The sequence below is a fragment of the Poecilia formosa genome, unplaced genomic scaffold (genome assembly GCF_000485575.1).
Source record: "Poecilia formosa unplaced genomic scaffold, Poecilia_formosa-5.1.2 Scaffold207, whole genome shotgun sequence".
Lineage (NCBI taxonomy): Eukaryota > Metazoa > Chordata > Actinopteri > Cyprinodontiformes > Poeciliidae > Poecilia > Poecilia formosa.
In genome coordinates this window covers 466,900-486,157 of record NW_006800146.1, presented here as the reverse complement: position 1 = coordinate 486,157, position 19,258 = coordinate 466,900, and the positions used below count along the sequence as shown (strand labels likewise).

The window sequence follows — 19,258 nt, the reverse complement described above, 5'->3', positions numbered from 1 at the left end:
ATTATCCAGTGCTCAGTGATGTGATGCTGTACTTGGACGTTTTGGGCTCCTGGCTCCCTGATGCCATCTATCTCTGTCAGCTCAGCGCGCTGATATTTCTGGATGCAGTCTCGCGTTGCACAGGAATAGACGTGTAACGCAAGCAGAGCTCTGGGTGCAACAGTGCTGACATAATCTGCAGGCTGCACAGTCATGCTCTCCTACCATGGGTTCACTCTGAACACACACACACACACACACACACGCACACATTCTGACCAACATGAGCACGCTTTTTTTCTTTTTTCTTCTGCATTCATATTTGCTTTCTTAGCGTTCAGTCGAGTTAAATTTATTGTCGGTTCATGCACTTTTAATATTTTTAGCACCACTGCTTCTCTCTCTCTTTTTTTTCTTTTCTAACAGGGCCATCTTTTCTCAGTTTGATCGCCGCCCATCCCCCTCCCCCAACTTCCTCTTATTTCTCTTGGTGTGACTCTGAGGTTTGCCGTTGTTGTGACAACGGAGGACACAAGGCCGTCTCTGCTCCGTTTGCAAAGTTTCTGTTGCTGCATGCACATTGCAGAGCAGAGCGCGCACTGCCTCGCTTGGGGATGGGGAAGCCTCTGCAACACCCCCCCCCACCACCACACACACACACCTTATCACACACAGAGGGCAGGCGTGAAGTTCTCAGAAACACGGTGAACATATGAAGACCTTCCTGTAATCTGAAACGCAGAATGCTACACCTGCATGGCTTCCATCCTTTTTTTAAATTTATTTTTTTAACCTTAAGTTCTCCTGAAATTTAAGCTTTCTGATCATTTTTTTCATGTGAATTTTTATTGATGTCTGGAATCAATAGAGTCCAAATTTGCCGCCAATGCAAGGCTTCATCTTTCAGGGTTATTTCCTTAAAAGGGAGGCAGCAGCAGCAGCAGCAGCAGTGATGCATTCATGGGTTCAGAGTTTGAATTTGCATCCTCGTCTACGCATGAGTGTCTTCTAACTGTACATTCAAGCTGACAAAAGAGCGATCATTGAAAGTGCATGAATTCAGACACTTTTGCAACATCAAAGAACATCCAATTGAACTATTTGATTTAGGATGAAATATCAAAAAGTTACAAAACAAAATGGATGAGTAATTTGAGTCACATCAGCCACAAGTTCAAAAACCAAATAATGAAAACAAAAACATAAAGAAAGATAGAAAAACATTCTATTTTATGGCAATTAACTTTTATTTCAGCTTTAGGGATGTGTTCAGACACTTCAGCATACTAACCACAAGTGTGTGTGTGTGTGTGTGTGTGTGTGTGTGTGTGTGTGTGTGTGTGTGTGTGTGTGTGTGTGTGAGCTTTTCCTGTGTTGACCACGTGGCTCAGACAGGGTTAATAAAAAGATCGCGCTCACTTCTGGGTTTCCTCTCTTCTTCAGGAGTCGAAACGTTGGTAAGATCTTGACAAGTGGGTTTATCTAATCATCAAGAAACTTGTTTTTTACCGCTTTGTCTCTTTTTACATGCTTCATGCTTCATTATCAACTTGATTATACACTAAGCTGCAGTAGTTTTTTTGTTTAAATTGAATGATGTTGAGTTAGAAGTTTGTGGAAACCAGCCTTCACCTTCACCGTCGGTCTTCGGAGTTTGAGCGGGAGCACCCAGAAGATACTGACATACAGTGTTGTCACCCATAAAGTAGAAAGCACTACTAAACTTCACTATACAGTGTAGTGTTTCCTACTTTATGGATGAGTATACTGTTAGCTGCAGAGGAGAGTGAAAGAAGAACCAAGCCGGATGATGTCGAAGTTCATACGTTTGATTTGAACTTTTGTACACTTTGTACAATGTTCAATTAACCAACAGATTGATGTTAATATTGGTAACATTTATTGAGAAAATGATTAACTCTGATCTGTAGATGGAAGCATGATGTTGCAGTTGTTGCTTTAACTCGGGTTTTCTGAGCTTTTTTGTTTTACGTGAATGTTTTAATATGTTATTTATTATCTCTTCCATCCGAGAGTAGGCATGTTACAGAAAGCAGATGAACACAATGTAAGGCAAACTACATTCATACACTCTGGTCTGCACAATGCTGTGACTAAAAGTGTATTTTTTTAAGGCTAGAAGTCGCCAGACATCCATCAAGTTAAATTCTCTGGAAATAGTTTTACTGGATTACAAAAGAATATATTCCTGATTAAATAAAACATGGTTTTAAAAATTGTCTTTTTTCCCCCTATAAGGTGAGTTGCAGTTTTTCTTTAAAATGATCAATAAAGAATCTTATCCTATAACTTGTTTCTCTTCATTGTTCATCATCCTGATTGTTGTGTTGGGCTATTTGTCATACTTTAAAGGCTTTCTACAGCAAAAGTAATGCAACACTACTATATAAAATAAAAATATATACAAATATTTGACACATATTTACATTTTCTCAGTAAAAGCTGCTGATTTGATTGTGTCTGTGACTTGGCATTAGTAGCAGAGGTGTTAGCATGGCGTCTAGTTCCAGGGTAAGGGCTGCAGGAAGTTCGAGGGAACCAAACCTTGTCTTCCGTGAAGATCTCCCTTTAAAAAAAAGGGGGGGGGGGGGGGGAAAATGAACTTCTATGCAAACATTAAATTAGAAATCAGTCATAGAGTCACAGCAGAGTTTGTGCTCACAAAGTAAAAACCGTCTTGATCCATGTCACCCAACACGTAAATGATGTCTCCGGATCGAAAGCCCAGTTCAGCCTGAAACCCAAGAAAATTCATTTTAGGGTGGGAGACCCCCTTACAGATAGGTAATATCGAGAAATCTGTGGTTAGTTTGACTTTTGAAGCGCTCACTTCACTGTCCATGTTGGGGGAGTTTTCCCATGGATCGTAGTCGAATAAGGCCACCATTCTTCTAACAATCACATCTTCACGAATGCTGCCAGCATCGCTTAGCTCTGGTGTTAAAGACATACCTGTTTTGCAGAAAATGTTGAAATTAAATTTTGAAATTAAAACAAGAGTAAAATAAAGAAGAAGAAGAAGAAGAAGAAGAAGAAGAAGAAGAAGAAGAAGGAGAAGAAGAAGAAGAAGAAGAAGAAGAAGAAGAAGAAGAAGAAGAAGAAGAAGAAGAGGAAGAAGAAGAAGAAGGAAAAAAAACAAGTAGAGAAGTTGTATTTAAATCTTAAGCTTTGCCTTATAAACCCACAAAGACAAAATGCTATTTTTTTTTTTTTTTTTGTAACCACTTCCTACATAAAGCAAACTGCTCTAAGCTAACCTTGCACATGAGCACAGAGGAACTGGAAGAGGGTTTAGCTCTAATCAGATTTTTCCAGCCAACAACATTAAAGATACTTGAGTGCAAAATGAGTTTTTTCTGATTTAGGCTCATTTTCTCTCTATTGTCTGTCACAGTCTGATCTTCTTGCAGAAAATGAAGCATTGGTACCTGCGTGATCCACAGGCAGGAAACCCTGCTGCATGAGAACGTGCTTCAGGTACTCGTCGTCCACTGGGACTTCAGCCACCATGTTGCTTGGCACGTAGCCGGAGAGACCACCGGACTCTCCATGGTAGAAACCGTCAGAGTCCTTGTCTCCAAACACCTGGAGAGGCACACAGACCGCACGTCTCACCTCTTTGTTCGAATACTAATGTGTGCACTTGTTTAGGTTGCTTTTTCAGAACATTGTCAGGTTGCTAATTTTGCTAAGGTGTTTCTCCTGACTTTCTGACAGGTAGTAAAATTATTAATGTTCTGAAGTGGCCCAGTTAAAGTTTTAAGAATGTTTATTTTAGCATATAGCGACAAAGAGGCCTTCCACATTAAAAGACTCGAAACGCAATACTGAACATGAATTACTGACNCACTGTCCATGTTGGGGGAGTTTTCCCATGGATCGTAGTCGAATAAGGCCACCATTCTTCTAACAATCACATCTTCACGAATGCTGCCAGCATCGCTTAGCTCTGGTGTTAAAGACATACCTGTTTTGCAGAAAATGTTGAAATTAAATTTTGAAATTAAAACAAGAGTAAAATAAAGAAGAAGAAGAAGAAGAAAAAACAAGTAGAGAAGCTGTATTTAAATCTTAAGCTTGCCTTACAAACCCACAAAGACAAATTGCTAAATATTTTTTTTTTGTAACCACTTCCTACATAAAGCAAACTGCTCTAAGCTAACCTTGCACATGAGCACAGAGGAACTGGAAGAGGGTTTAGCTCTAATCAGATTTTTCCAGCCAACAACATTAAAGATACTTGAGAGCAAAATGAGTTTTTTCTGATTTAGGCTCATTTTCTCTCTATTGTCTGTCACAGTCTGATCTTCTTGCAGAAAATGAAGCATTGGTACCTGCGTGATCCACAGGCAGGAAACCCTGCTGCATGAGAACGTGCTTCAGGTACTCGTCGTCCACTGGGACTTCAGCCACCATGTTGCTTGGCACGTAGCCGGAGAGACCACCGGACTCTCCATGGTAGAAACCGTCAGAGTCCTTGTCTCCAAACACCTGGAGAGGCACACAGACCGCACGTCTCACCTCTTTGTTCGAATACTAATGTGTGCACTTGTTTAGGTTGCTTTTTCAGAACATTGTCAGGTTGCTAATTTTGCTAAGGTGTTTCTCCTGACTTTCTGACAGGTAGTAAAATTATTAATGTTCTGAAGTGGCCCAGTTAAAGTTTTAAGAATGTTTATTTTAGCATATAGCGACAAAGAGGCCTTCCACATTAAAAGACTCGAAACGCAATACTGAACATGAATTACTGACGTACCATTTAAAACATGCAAAAAGCAGAGTTTGATTGCCGTTTGAAGAAATTGACCTCATTTTTTCATTCACATGTAAATAAAAATATAATTAGAAAACTCACACTGTTACATTGTTTTTCTATCTTTGTAAAAATGCCCATCTTATTTAATGTGGAAAAAAAACAAAGCAAAGTTGCTCTAAAAGTTGCATTGAAAGTCCATTAAAAATGCCAACTTTGCATTAAATTATCATAATTTACAAAATCATGTAAAGTTGGCACTTTTAATGGACTTTTAGTGCAACTTTTACAGCAACTTTGCATTAAAAGTGTTATTATTTACTGAATAACATTTCATGACAACTGTCATAAACATTCATAAAGACTTCTTTATGTTCATGACAGATGTTATGTCATGTTTATGACAGTGTCGTGTCAGTATTATGTACACCCCTTCAAATAAAGTGTTACCGAATGTTCTAATACTGTTAGAAATACCTGTGTGTGCGTGTGCGTGTGCGTGCGTGGGGGTGTGTGTGCGTGTGTGTGTGTGTGGGTGAGACCGAGAACTGAGTGAAAAACGGCGGCAAGTAACCTAAATGAGCAGCAAAAAAAAAAAAAAACAGTTACAGGAACTCAAGAGAAGAGTTCATGTCTCTGTACATGTTCAGTGGGTCTGCACAAACAGGAAATAGCTGCAGCATGTAATTTCAAAGAAACCTCTTTGCAGATTGAAAATGAGGAAGCACAACACACATTGCAGAGAATCACTAAAACATAAAACCTTTTATGGCGGTGAAGCGTCTTTACCTTGATGATCTGGCCTGGCACAAAGGGCAACTCCTCCGCCGCCGTGTCGGGGTTGGGAGACATGGCGGCCGGGTTGTACGGGTAAAGCGCCACAAAGAGTCGAACGGTGGGGATGGAGACCTGGCTGGCGGTCTCCAGGTCCCACTGCCTGAGGTCCTCCGGGGTGGCGACCCTCACCTCGTCAGGGTATATCAACACATCCAGCTCTAGTCTGGTCTCCATCGGCGGCGGCAGCTCCCAACCGTCCACCTGGCAGACAGATGGCTGCTGTAGACAGCAGACCTCTCTTTAGCTTCATCCTAATTTGAGGTAACTAAGCTAAGCAGAAGGAGCTGTAATCCTCTTTGAAGCAAGTAGATGAATTCATTAGTTCAGCAAAGACTGTTCAGTAAGACTGCAGTTTGAAAACAAATGAGAGGGAAGACTTCAATTGAAAGCATCGAGTCAATGATCTACCTTTTTCTTTGCATCTTAGAGACAACAAGAAGGTAAATGTGGAGTATGTAGTGACCGTTTAGGAGTTCTTTACATTAATACTGAACAAAGAACTGTTTAAGAAATAAAATTAAATAACTTCCAATCAATTCTATGACGAGTCAAGCACAGTTATTCAATCTGAACCGTTTGTCTGCAGTAAAGATGACAGTGTGAATACTTTGCCTTGATTAGGGCCATTTTTTAAACTCTTCCACTTCCTGCTTAGATGGCTTGACCCAGTTTACAGGCCCTGGAAATAAACACTTCCTCTCTTGACCTTTAGTCGGCAGGGCAGGTGACAAGCTGCTCCTAAAAGAAACAAAAGTTTTGACAGGTTCTGTGATGGATGGACTGAAATGTAAAAGGAAAACTGATTTTGAAAGATCTGGGTTGGACATGTCCGACTTGTTTTCCCACACACATACAGCGCCTTGAACGTTACAACATTTTTGTCATGTTTCAATCACAGACCTCAATGTGCTTTATGGTGATTTCATGTAATATGCCAACACAAGCTAACAGATAATCGTTAATTGTATTGGTTTCAAAATTTATTCATAGTCAATGTTCAAGAGGAACCCAGGAAAAGTAGACTAGACTAGGTTAGGCTAGGCTGTGCTAGACTAGGCTAGAATAGAATAGAATAGAATAGAATAGAATAGAATAGAATAGAATAGAATAGAATAGAATAGAATAGAAAAGCTTTATTATCTGTCAAAACTGGCAACAGAAATTCTTCTTTGACAAGGGAAGAAATATGGTCAATAGAGCAAAGAAATGTCTAATAAGCTAATCAGTAACTAGCTAATTAATTATCCTTGGATTCATTTTCCTGTCCCAATAATTTCATGATGCCCGTAGTTTAAATAATATTATTCTCAGATGTATTTAGATTAAGTTGCAATACAGTGTCTGCACTGTATTGGAATTTTTTCCATTAGCAGCAGCTGTAGACAAATGTAAGTTCTCAACAAAATGTTTCAGGAGACACTACTCACTATTACAGCCCTGTGACTACAGAGGTTTTAATCCTCAACTGCACTCTAAAGTAATTGTTTCTTAATAAACAATTTAAAAAAAACAACAGGAAACATTTACTCTCAGAGAACAACGAAAAACCTCAAGTTGCCAGAAAGAACATAGTCAAAGATTGGGATTCTAGGATTAGTGTTCATTAGACGGATGAGTCTGAATTATTTGGACACCAGAACTGAGGACATTTTATAGCAGTCCTAGAAAAGAGCTTCTTAACAACTGTGAAGCATGAAAGTGGATGTGTCATGGTCACATCCACTTTCGATTACATCGTATAAAATTCATGGTGCACTTATATAAGAGGAAAATGTGAAACGTGAGAAAAATAAACCTGAGAAAAATAAACCTGAAGCAGAAATTGACATTTCAATGTGGTCAGTGACCCAAAACATACCAATAAATCCACCAAAGAAATCAAAAATGGAAAATCCTGAGTTGAGTCAAAGCCCAGATCTGGATCTTATTGAGATGCTGTGATTTGAAATGGACTGAACATGAAAAAACTTAATAATGTTACATCCTAGAGAGAAAAGTGGAGCAAACCTTACTCAGACCAGTAGTGGTTACTCACTAAAGTTGTTTTAACTCTACTCATAACAGCGAGGGCTGTACTAGTTATTAAGCCTAGTTTTAACCTCAGTAGGAATTTTCTTAAAATTGTACATTTTTGTTTTTTAAGTGCAAATAAATACATTTCTTTTCTAGGGATAAAATGTGTAAGAAGACATTAGTATGTGAACATTTTAAACAATAAACAACTGAACACTGAATGGGGTGCAGCTCAGCTTGGCACTTTTTTCCACCAAAACCTCAAATAGACTTGCATTGTAACTATCAACAAATCCCACCAGAACAAGATTTTCTAAACGTGAAACTTTTACCACTAGCCAATGTCAGCGTCCAAGCAGAATGATTCCCACAAAAGAGCTGCTAACAACTGCTGACATTTTGTCATCAAAAAATAAAATCCATACCCAAACTAACAGGAGTTTAAGTATGTGAACAGGACGTACCAAATAAATGCGCAATGTATGAAGCTTGCTGATTATTTCACACAAATCATGCTACCCAGTCTGCAAACCACACACACATTTCAGTTGCAGTGTAAAAATAAACTACCTTGTGGCTTCTTAGAGCGCTGCAAAATTTGGGGGTTTGTGTGCTTTGCTACGTTTTTCTGTGGTCTCGCTCTGAACAGCAGAGCATTCACAAACTCCAGAAACTTTTGTAAGACATTGCCAGACGGGGTCCACTGATAATGTTGGGCAGGCAGACCAAAATCATTTACTTAGGTATGCTGGTGAAACCTGAAATTTAGGTGCCAAAAGAAAAGTACTCAGAGTACTGTTTAAATTGTAATTACTTACAGTGGAAAAGTATGTAGGCTACCCCGGCTTCCCCTAGAGATTTTACTGCCACGCTTACATGTCACCAAACAAATTTGATTTTAAGTCAGACATTTGTTCTGATTATTATTTTCTTAACAGAAACTCAAATCCATCCTCTTCTAAAAATTATTTGCCTCTTGTTATATTATGAATTCACCGTGACAAACCACATTAGCCACTCAGGCTACAGGCCTTTAGATTCAAGAAGCAATTTAAACAAAACCTGCTTGACAACAGGATGTCGGCTAATATGCTAAAAAAAACCAACAAAAAAATAAACAGGTTATACCCCAATCTGAACAAATGTAGGAAACAGAATAAAAATTATGTCACTGAGATCCATCAGTGACATCAGAGCGAGAGCTCTGAATCTGTTTCACTTTCCACTACCACTGTCTGTTTCACTGGCTATCATGTATTTTTTTTATCTGGCAGAGATATGCTATCCAACCCTGGAAAAGCACAAGTTAATAGATGGATGGATGGGTAGAAATATTTTTTTTCTTGTGTTCTTGTAGTTTTTTTCTTCCAGACTTTAAATGAGAGACAATATAATTCAAGCGTGATCAACATTTTTCTGATTAATCCAGAGGGTTTATTGGGAACACAAATATTAACACACAGTCACATCAGATATGAGACACCCGATACTCGAAGGAGCCAGTTCAGAACATGCTTATCCTACCTAATTACTCTGCATTTTGTTTTATCAGGTTAAATGTTTGCACAGTGTAACACATGAATTTCCCCAGAAGTGAAAGAAGTAAAGAAAGTGAAGCTAAATCATTAATGCTTGTACTGGAACAGTCTTTCTTAAGTTTCATTCGAGCAGGTTTTTACTAACAGTCCCACGGTTTCTTTACTGATCCTGACCAGAAGGTGGAGCTGTAACAGCTAAAGTTGCAGGTTGGGAGAGAGCATGGTGAGAAAAACTCAGTCTGATTAAGAATCTGAAATCAAAATATCTCCAGATCAAAATACAAACAAAGCCTATTGATATTTAAACAGTTACAGTAGAAAAATCCTTGAGGTGATTTTAAATTAATCAAATTTTTTACTTTACCCTATATATCAAAATCAAACGATGACAAATCTTGATGACCTAGAGTTGTAATTGAGGTTTAAAATCAAAATTTTAAATAAAATGAGAGATATTAAATATTCTAGTGAGTAGTTGTTCAAGCTGAAATCTTTTATAGAGGTTTACAAATCAGTATCTCTAACCCTGAGTCTTTTTAATTCTTTTTTTTTTACTTTTTGGTCTATGTTTTATATTGTAATTTTATGTCACAGACCAACAAAATATGACATCACCTCAATGATAGCTGCAAATACTTTTTGGTAAGTCTGAAGAGTTAACTGAATGGAGAGTGTATGCAAACTAACATATGACAGTGAATTAACCTAAACTGTCCCTTTGTTCTTATTGTTCTGCTCCTGTAAGGTGAAGTTCTGCTCCTGCTCAAGTCTCAAGTTATTTTGAGCAGGAGCTCAAGAGACTTGAGGAGGACATTATTGGAAAATCTGTCCAATAAGCAGTTTTGTTTTTCAGGACACAACTAAATGTAGCTCCAATCTTCCCATTAAATCTGAAACTTGCTGGGATCTACATGGTTGATTTTCCTCCACTTGTGGTGTTTTGTATGTTGGCCAAAAACTTTGATGTTGGTCTCATCTGACCAGACAGGCTTCTTCACCAGGTTTACCGTTTCGTCTATGTAGCTATGGGCTGGGATTTTTTTAGATTTAGAATGTCTTTCTTCTTGCTATTCCTCTATGTGGATCAGATTTTGAGAGCAAGCAACTTATTGGTGAACTCTCAGCAAATTTTCTTACCAAAAGTGTGAATTTCTGCAGTTTCTCTACAATGATCAGGGACCACCCTCATGTTATTTAACTCTCTTCTTAACGAGTTGTGGAAGGTTTGTATTTGTGGTGTTAATTTCCCATTTTGTGGCATATACTTTATTATCTCGGGACATAACTTTACAACCTAACTCTACCTTAAACTCCTCCGTAACGTCCTCTCTGACCTGTCTGCTGTGGTACTTGGTCTTCGTGATTCCATTTGTTTTCTGATGTTCTCAGACAACTGTTTTTATACTGAGGTTAAATTACACACAGGTGGACTCTGTCTGCTAATTATATGAGCTCTGAAGCCAGTCAGTTGCACTAAGATCTATTTAGATGAGCGCCTGGTTCAACAAGCCTGAATCAAAATGGCTCAATTACTTCCTTGGTATGCAAGTACCCAGGCCTGTTGAAGCACAGACACAGTGGCAGTTTCTGATATGGGTGACATGGGCATCCGTCCAGGGCGGCATCTCATCAGGGTCAGCCTGAGACCTCCAGCCCCTCAAATCCCCGTAACGCCACAAGGCCTCACAACCACACCCTCTTTGGTTGAAGTGAACTCTGGTGTGGTTCTAATGCATATGTGAACGCTGAACCGCTCAACTAGAGTTCAGGGCATTCTGGGTAAATACAGCAAGTCTCGCGCTAGCAGGAGAAATGGCTCATGGTCTTTCAGCAAAGACAAAAAGAGAAATCCTACTACTGCTAAAATCGGAGGCCACTCCATCTGTTTACATTTTGTGAAGAAAGGAAGTTGCGCTCATATCTTCTTCAGAGGTTTTCCTCTCGTTTCCTTCAGTGGTTCTTGTTGCAGCGCCACCACAGGCGAGGAGGGGAACATATTTTTCAAAGGGTTTCAAAGCTGAAAATGTAACAAATGTTACTGGACTACCAGTGGAGAAAGAACACCCTATAAATGTATTTTATGTTCGATAATGTCTTATAACAGCTTACCATTCACTGTCAGTTGATTCCCTGCTTTCTGCACCAGCATGCTGCTGCCACTTCAATAAACTCCATTTCCCAGAAGGCCTTCAGTGCCATCCATCCCCATCCTCCTGCTCATGTCTGTCTGTCTCCCATGTATGGAGTGTTACATCATTTGCACAGACACCCACCTTCCCGAGTGATGACGCAGCCCATGGAGAGTGTGTGAAGAGGAGGAAGAGGAGGAGGAGGAGAAGGAGGAGGAAGGCATGTAGGGAGGGGGGTAGAGAGAGGAGAGAGAGAAAGAGAGGGAGAGGAGAGAGGGTGTCCCGTCTGCGCTGAGCCTCAGACAGACAGCAGGGAACAGCTGCAGCACTCGCTTCGCCTAGGATTTCACTGCATTGCGATTTCAAATATCAACCGTTTTCATCCACGAAGCCCACGTCGCGCAGCTCGACCGAGCAAAGCCCCCCGTCCCCTCCCAGCACTAACCAGTAGAGAAAATGGTCGACCGCGAGCAGCTGGTGCAGAAAGCCAGGCTGGCCGAGCAGGCAGAGAGATATGATGATATGGCAGCAGCCATGAAGTCGGTAAGTCCAATCCAACAGTAGGGGGGGATGATGATGATGATGATGATGACTGAGGGATGGGTGGGAATGTGCTTCTGGTTCTTGTTAGCTCCGTTTTAACAGCTACCACACTCAGCAGCTGCTGTAAAATAGCTGTAAATCTCTTTATTACATTGTCATCAGCTGGATTGCAGCTCACCCCCTCAACCCCCATTTGTCCTCTGAGTTGGGTCCAGCCCCCCCGCCTCCTCCCCCACCCCTACCCCTGTCCTCTGAGTCGGGTCCAGGCCTTGTTCTGCTACTGCCGCTGCTCACTGGGCGGTGCCTTTCTGTCGACTCAGAGGATGTTACAATGAGAACGTGTGCAGGCCCTGATGTTCATCTGTGGACTGAGACAGGAGCCCGGCATCAGAGTGACGGTGCTGCTGCAATGCATCAACAGATTTCTTAATGTCGTATTCATGATTTAATCTTCCGGTACTGCTCTGTCTCATTTTCCTCCGTTTTGGGAGGAAGAGGTGCTGGGAGCAATGTGAGTTTCCTCAGAAATAAAAAAAAGAAAGCCTATCATCTTCTGCTGCCTCCTCCTCCTCCTCTTCCTCCTTCACCATCTCCATCACCACCTCCCTCCCCCCACCTTACTCCCACACCTCCTCCTCCTTCTCCTTGTCTTTGTCATTAATTATACACTACTGCTCCTTTTCAACATGTTTTATCCAACCTTTTACTCAAACACACCCAACAGGAGCTGCTCTCTCCTTTGAAACAAAAGGTAGGATTCAGCAGGTTCTCTCTGGAACATTCTCTGTCATACTGCAGTGAGTCAGTTTGAGCAGATTTCTTCCTCTGCCATCTCCTCGGCGTGCATCTGATGCAGCAATTCAGAGTCGTTTTCAGGTTAACAGCTCCTGATTTAACGGTGTAATAGCTGATGTGAAGTGGATGACATGGATGGGTTGTCTCATATTAGCTCCTCAGCTCTTATTGGTCAATGCTGAGAACAGATCCTTTGTCTGCTTGCCTCTCTTCCTCCCTTTTTCCTTTTTTCTCCTGCCTCCTTTTATGACATATCAGGATTGAAAAAAAATCGCTGTGTCACTGGTACCGGCAACATTCTTGAGCTGACACCCAGATTAAAACCATCTCTGCTAATTGAAGAAACCGTTTCACTACCTCGTGCATCATTTATCATTGCAAGAAGGGATTCCATTCCCTTCTGTCCAATCTGCTGTGTCAGGCAGGTCCAAACTGGGCCCAAACAGCCTCTAACCAAGGGAAATCCCTATGCCATCGCGGCCCACGGAACGGGGAGGCCCTGTCGCCTTCATGTTAGCCTCATGAGAAATATGCTCTAAAACTAAAGCATATTCACTTGAAATCATCAAAAATATTGATACCAGCACATTTTCTTTTACAGAATATTAAGAATTGAACCAATCAATGGTTTGTTCCTGAACTTAACACTGAGGAGTCGAAGGAAGCTTGGACGAGTCCATCCCCTCTCCACCCACTCGCTGTGATGTCACCTTCCTCCATCCTGAGCACTGAACAGTAAATGAGAAATAATTGCTCCTCCCATAGCAAACAGGCATTACCTGTGTTTTCTGTGTGATCAGTTTTAACCCGACCAGATCTACGGTCCGATCCAACCTATGCAGTCTAAATATAAAGGCTCGGCTCAGAGTGATGTCACTAAAGGTAAAAAGGTCATTTTGAGCCAGAGAGAAGGTCACTGGGACATGTGAACCGCCCGTGTAGTCACGGTTTTCACTTACACTGCAGCCGCCCGCCCCACCCACCTCCCTGCTCCAGTCCCCGTGAGAGCACATTAACCGTCTCTGTCCCTCCTTCTCTTGCCTTTCCTCTCCCTTCACCCTGCAACCCTTCCTGGTAACCCCCCAACAATCTTGAATATCATTTCTCGCTAGCTGGCATTAGCTGCACACGTGGCAGCTGGAACTACTGGTGCACTAAATGAATGGATTGCCATGGAAACTGGGAATTGCGCATGATGAGTGAAATATTGTTCATCCTCTTTGCCGTGGAAGAAGGACGGTCGGCAGCCAAATGAGTACAGCTAGAAAAATCTAATGATTGCTTCCCTCCAGAGAAATCATTATTAAAGTTCATTCTCAGGGATCTGATTTCATTGGAATCAGAGGAAAAGGAAGCTGTAGATGAATTTGAAGGAGTTTTTTTCCCCTCCTAAATACATTGGAGGGCTTTGAATGTTCTATAGCCTTTTTAAGGGTGTTTTCACACCTGATAGTGCGGTAGACATGGTTCAACTGGGGACCAAAATCGCAACGTTTGTTACATTTTCAGCTGGTGCAGTTCATTTTCACACTGCATTGTATAAAAAAAAAAAAACAAACCTTTAGAAAAACAGTTTCCCGCCCTCGCCTGTGGTGGCGCTGCACCAAGAACCACTGAAGGAAACACTGGGCGCAAGCTCCTATAAAAAGAAATTGAGTTACATTACACGACTCTCGTATTTGTTTTATTTGTATTTACCCAGGATGCCTTGCGGTACAGGCTGCTTCATGCCTTTGGAGTGGACTCTGGTCCGCTTGGCGTTCACATATGCATTCAAACCGCACCAGAGTTCACTTCAACTGAACAGAAGCCTAGGTTTATTAGTGGACCTTTTTATTGGTCACATCACTCCAAACAAACTGTATTTTCTAGGCAAATGAACTAGAGTTGAATTAAAGCGAACTAAACAGGGCTGGTGTGAATGCACCCTTAGTCACTTGAGAAGATTGAGGTGACCCTGCTCCAGCCATGGTTGTCAAAACCCCATATCAGCCAACGGAGGTGGAGGTGAGCAGGTTTTGTGGCTCGACAGTGACCATAGGGCCAATAGATTTAAGGTGAGTCAGTAATTCAAACTCACTATTTATCTCCACCAACGCCTACTGGAAGGGTTGCAGTGAGATGCGTCAAGTCACTGGAATTCAGCCAGAGGACGTTTCATCAATGGAAAATAAAACTGCACTGAAATGATGTGTGCTTAATAAGAGGTTTCTGACTCTTATCTTAGAAATAACACTCAATTGCCCCTGCCTCCTTGGCTACTCCATGGTGGCTTAATTTTGTAAATTACTCTGGGAGATCAAAGGTGATTGAGGGCTTGGAATCAACCTGCCATGGTTACACCTCAGAGACGCCAAGCATAGTAGTAACAGCCCTGTGTCAGTCGATTTATTTAGGATTTAGCTGACTTTGTAGGTTGAGGGTTTGGCATAGTGACGATTTGACGGTGTGGTTAGGGTATTTAAGGACCATTGTGTCATGCACATACTTTTTTCCATTAACACACATTGAATGAGTCACACTGAAGTCCATCATTGATGGTAATTAGGCTGGGATTGTTGCTTGCCGGAAAACTGAATCAAACTGAAAAGCTCCTCACCCAACTGGTGTGTTTAAACCTAACCTAGAATGAGTTTCGGTAACACTTTATTTGAAGGGGGTTGAATAAGACTGTCATGACATTGTCATAAACATGTCATTACACATGTCATGAAGATGAATATGCCTTCATGAATATTTATGACTGTTGTCATAAAGCGTCATTCGGTAAATTATGACACTTTTAATATGAAGTTGACATTATTCAAAATGTCTTTGTTATGACAACTTGACATTAACTAAGAAATCATTACTGTTTAAACTTTACCTTTAATAACATAAAGTTACCTAATTTTTAAAGTGCAATCATTAATTCTTTTATAACAAATTTATATCAGTAATGATTTCTTGGTTAATGACCAGAAGCATCTCAGATATGGACTTCTCTTTGTTGGTTTCATCCAGTTTGTGAGAGAGGTTAGTGATTAATTGGCATGGCTCTTCAGAATTAACAGTATTTGCGCTCTGTCTTTCAGGTGACGGAGCTTAATGAGGCTCTGTCCAACGAGGAGAGGAACCTGCTGTCTGTGGCTTACAAGAACGTGGTGGGAGCCCGCCGCTCCTCCTGGAGGGTGATCTCCAGCATAGAGCAGAAAACCTCCGCTGACGGCAATGAGAAGAAGATTGAGATGGTGCGGGCCTACCGGGAGAAAATTGAGAAAGAGCTGGAGGCCGTGTGCCAGGACGTGCTCAACCTCCTGGACAACTTTCTGATCAAGAACTGCAGCGAAACTCAACACGAGAGCAAGGTGTTCTACCTGAAGATGAAGGGCGACTACTACCGGTACCTGGCCGAGGTGGCCACCGGCGAGAAGAGGGCCACGGTGGTGGAGTCCTCGGAGAAGGCCTACAACGAGGCCCACGAGATCAGCAAGGAGCACATGCAGCCCACCCACCCCATCCGCCTGGGCCTGGCTCTCAACTACTCTGTGTTTTACTACGAGATCCAGAACGCCCCAGAGCAGGCCTGCCATCTGGCCAAGACCGCCTTCGATGACGCCATCGCCGAGCTGGACACCCTCAACGAGGACTCCTACAAAGACTCCACTCTCATCATGCAGCTGCTCCGAGACAACTTGACACTGTGGACAAGTGACCAGCAGGACGACGAGGGCGGGGAGGGCAACAACTAAAGGGAAGCCTCACCTCGAAAATCAAAAAGTCAAAAAAATTACGGAGGGCCGGTGGACTTTGGCAGCCGCTTTTGCCGATGAAACTACCGCAGCAGCAGTTCTTTATTTTTCCATGTGTTAAAAGAAAAGAATCCAAAAGAGAGGTGAGAGTGGGAGGTTAAAATCTTAGTTCAAATATATATAGAAATATATATGACAGTTGAGAGATGGGGCCTCCGTCTTCTTGGTTTTCTCTTTGACATTTGCCAAAAACCACTGATATGTCAGTCAATCAGCCTGAAGTGGTTGTTGTTGGATTGAAATGGCAGCCTCACACTGGCATAGGAACTGATCTTGTTCTGTCGAGATAAGCTGCTTACTTAGATTTTGCGTGATAGAGATGCATTTGAGTCACTTGAGAGAGAAAATGCTTGAATGGGGAATTTAAAAAAAAGGTCTCACTAAAAAAAAACTAGGCTGCATTGGTTCCAGTAGTAGATGAATGGGCCCTGAAAGCTGTTGATGTTATTCTGACAAATAGAAAAATCAGCAAAAATCCCCTAAATTTTTACACGATTATTTCATTTTGAAAATTAGGTCAAAATTAGCTCCCTTACTGCTAATTTAAATGTTTTTGGCATCTTACGGATAAGTCTGTTGTGTTATTGGAGCCACTGATTCTTTTGGAGGCGAGGGTTACTAAAAGGCAGAGACTTAACGAAATGAATTACAAAAATGGAAAAAAAAGACAAAAAAAACCCAAAACAGATTAAAGCAGCTTCAGAGTTTGTGGTTTACTTCTGTGTTCGTTTTATTAAATGCACATGCCTACTATACTGTTTCTTCAGTGTAAGATGACAACAATAATATTGCTTATTCAATATTGTGCATGCTGGTGATGTATTTATATACAGTAGCTTGACTTTATTAACTTATACTGTGGGTGTTAAGTATTCATATGATTGAGAAAAAAAAACAGGCTTTGTCTAATGTTGATTTTTTTTTTAATTTCTAATTTATTTTTTATTTTATTTTTGATTTGCTATACCAAAATGGTGATCGTAAAAATTGACCTGTAACGGGCGTTGCTTTAGTGACATGCAATATGTGTATTTAATTTGTTAATGAAAGAAAAAAAAAGGATAATTTACAAAAAAATAGAGAAAAAAAATAACCCACCAGTGCTTACTTAATCTTATCGACTGGTGTTTTTTTTTTTCACTTTGAAGAATGATTGATATATTTTGTTCTTTGAACAGTATTTAAGTACTTTTTTTCTGTCATGCTATCCAGTTTGAAATGACAATGGTGATGTTTCCAGGCTCAATGTTTCCGTTATGAATCCGCCTACATGGACCATATTTTGTTTCTGATTTTTTTTCTATTTGTTTTTATACCTTTTAGCTGTTTTCCTGAGTGACAAAAATATCTTGAATGTGAGTCATTATGTAGCAGTTGCACAAGAACCGGAATAATAGCTATGATAATAAAAAAGAATATGACTAAATTATACATGCACCATTTCCTCGGTGGTCCAGTGTATTGTTGTGTCGTCACCCGTGAGTACACTTTGCTTTTAAGAGGAAGCCCTTCGTCCGTAGCTCGTTTTATTGTTTCATGTGCTTTATTCTCCGTGCCTGTATCGTTTCTACATGCCTCATTTGCGAGTAAATCTCTAGCATTAAAAAAAAGGGAATCTATTATTCTATTTTGAACATGCATGTTACAGTTATGCACATTAAACACTAATGCACAACGTTACACCACAGAGAACGCTAGAAAATTAACTAAAGGTTCAGAACAAACACACAAAAAAAGCTGCTAAACAGATTTGTCGTTGTTAATGCTGCTACTTCTATAGATTAATAATATATCACATGGACAGCAGGTTGATCGACTTTTATTATTTTTTTAATCGGTGGTTTGATGGAAGCCTTGCTATCAGAAGCCTTAAGGCCAGTAACACAACCTTGTTCATGTGTGCTAATTATGCGTCTCCATCCTGAATCAGCCTGCATGAGCTCACAGTGTGCCACAGCTGCTTTGATTTATTTTTAAATGTATCGAAGCTCCAAAAGCTCGATTTTATTATAATTCAATTTTCTTTTTTTTTTCTTTTTTTTTAAGTTATTTGTAAAAGAAAATCATGTCTTGGACTTTCATTGTTGCTAAGAGACTTTGCATTGCTCCTTTTTTTTGTTTTTTTACTTTTCATTCAGTTTTTTCTGCTTATTTGGCTTTTATTCTGTTGTTTCTGTGACTCAGCATCATGCATGTACAAGTTATGAGGTAGTTTGATCCAGAGGATCTGATCTAATGCTGAAACTGAGGATACAGCCTGTATGGTTAGAGTTTATTTTATTCTTTTGGTTGCCATCTGTTGTCCATTAAAGTTATTTGTTTATTGCTATCAAGCTATATATTCATTTTTTGTCTATTTTAGCCATGTATTGGCATCATTGCGTCAACGCAGCTCATCCCTCTTTATTTAGTGGCATTAAAGGGTAAGTATTATTAATCAAGCAACTGTTACAGTAACAGTTATAATAAGAAATAGGACTTCTGTCTCTTTAAAAACTCCTGTTCTTTGTGAAACTTCAGGAAGTCATTACAATATGGCTCTTCTATTAAACCTTTAACAATATTTTTACCAGCGTTGCTTTGAGAAGTAGCTTCTATAATGGGCTCAGCTGATGCGCATCTACCAGTTTGCTAACTGGTGCTGGCTAGTCTGAAGGAGCTGAGGTGTGGCCAGGAAGAAGCTTGGAAACTGCAGCACAGAGGAGGAGCTGCAGCTTGTAGGCGGGGCTAGGTCCACCTAGGCGTTTTGCTCAGCTGAATGGTTGCCATGGAGATTAAAGGATTCCTCAAACATGCATAAAAGAATCAAAGCAACGCTTCAGGTATATTTTTGATGACATTATAACCTGATGTAAAGTT

General features: G+C 40.6%; 3 protein-coding genes across 3 annotated transcripts; 1 reads left to right on the top strand and 2 right to left on the bottom strand.

Moving 5' to 3' along the window:
• Window positions 1-1,554: 1,554 nt before the first annotated feature.
• LOC107838065 (RIMS-binding protein 2-like) lies at window positions 1,555-3,819 on the bottom strand. Its single transcript, XM_016679305.1, has 4 exons — window positions 3,429-3,819; window positions 2,831-2,952; window positions 2,663-2,734; window positions 1,555-2,566 (listed from the first exon to the last, which is right to left on the bottom strand). Exons 1-4 carry the CDS (start codon window positions 3,508-3,510, stop codon window positions 2,501-2,503), a joined length of 342 nt encoding a protein of 113 aa, XP_016534791.1. The 5' UTR covers window positions 3,511-3,819; the 3' UTR covers window positions 1,555-2,500.
• LOC103148523 (RIMS-binding protein 2-like) lies at window positions 3,563-6,658 on the bottom strand. The gene is made up of 4 exons (XM_016679285.1): window positions 5,543-6,658; window positions 4,335-4,491; window positions 3,851-3,967; window positions 3,563-3,585 (listed from the first exon to the last, which is right to left on the bottom strand). Exons 1-4 carry the CDS (start codon window positions 5,762-5,764, stop codon window positions 3,563-3,565), a joined length of 519 nt encoding a protein of 172 aa, XP_016534771.1. The 5' UTR covers window positions 5,765-6,658.
• Window positions 6,659-11,528: 4,870 nt separating this feature from the next.
• On the top strand, window positions 11,529-17,828 carry ywhag2 (3-monooxygenase/tryptophan 5-monooxygenase activation protein, gamma polypeptide 2). Its single transcript, XM_007567331.2, has 2 exons — window positions 11,529-11,813; window positions 15,683-17,828. Exons 1-2 carry the CDS (start codon window positions 11,727-11,729, stop codon window positions 16,337-16,339), a joined length of 744 nt encoding a protein of 247 aa, XP_007567393.1. The 5' UTR covers window positions 11,529-11,726; the 3' UTR covers window positions 16,340-17,828.
• Window positions 17,829-19,258: the final 1,430 nt, after the last annotated feature.

Coding starts and splice junctions, on each gene's coding strand:
- LOC107838065 (XM_016679305.1), bottom strand. CDS start 3,510: ATGGTGGCTGAAGTCCCAGTGGACGACGAGTACCTGAAGCACGTTCTC. Junction 2,953..3,428: donor CCTGCCTGTGGATCACGCAG/GTACCAATGCTT, acceptor TCTGCAAAACAG/GTATGTCTTTAACACCAGAG. Junction 2,567..2,662: donor ATCAAGACGGTTTTTACTTT/GTGAGCACAAAC, acceptor TTTTTTTTAAAG/GGAGATCTTCACGGAAGACA.
- LOC103148523 (XM_016679285.1), bottom strand. CDS start 5,764: ATGGAGACCAGACTAGAGCTGGATGTGTTGATATACCCTGACGAGGTG. Junction 4,492..5,542: donor TGCCAGGCCAGATCATCAAG/GTAAAGACGCTT, acceptor GTGCCTCTCCAG/GTGTTTGGAGACAAGGACTC. Junction 3,968..4,334: donor CCTGCCTGTGGATCACGCAG/GTACCAATGCTT, acceptor TCTGCAAAACAG/GTATGTCTTTAACACCAGAG.
- ywhag2 (XM_007567331.2), top strand. CDS start 11,727: ATGGTCGACCGCGAGCAGCTGGTGCAGAAAGCCAGGCTGGCCGAGCAG. Junction 11,814..15,682: donor TGGCAGCAGCCATGAAGTCG/GTAAGTCCAATC, acceptor TCTGTCTTTCAG/GTGACGGAGCTTAATGAGGC.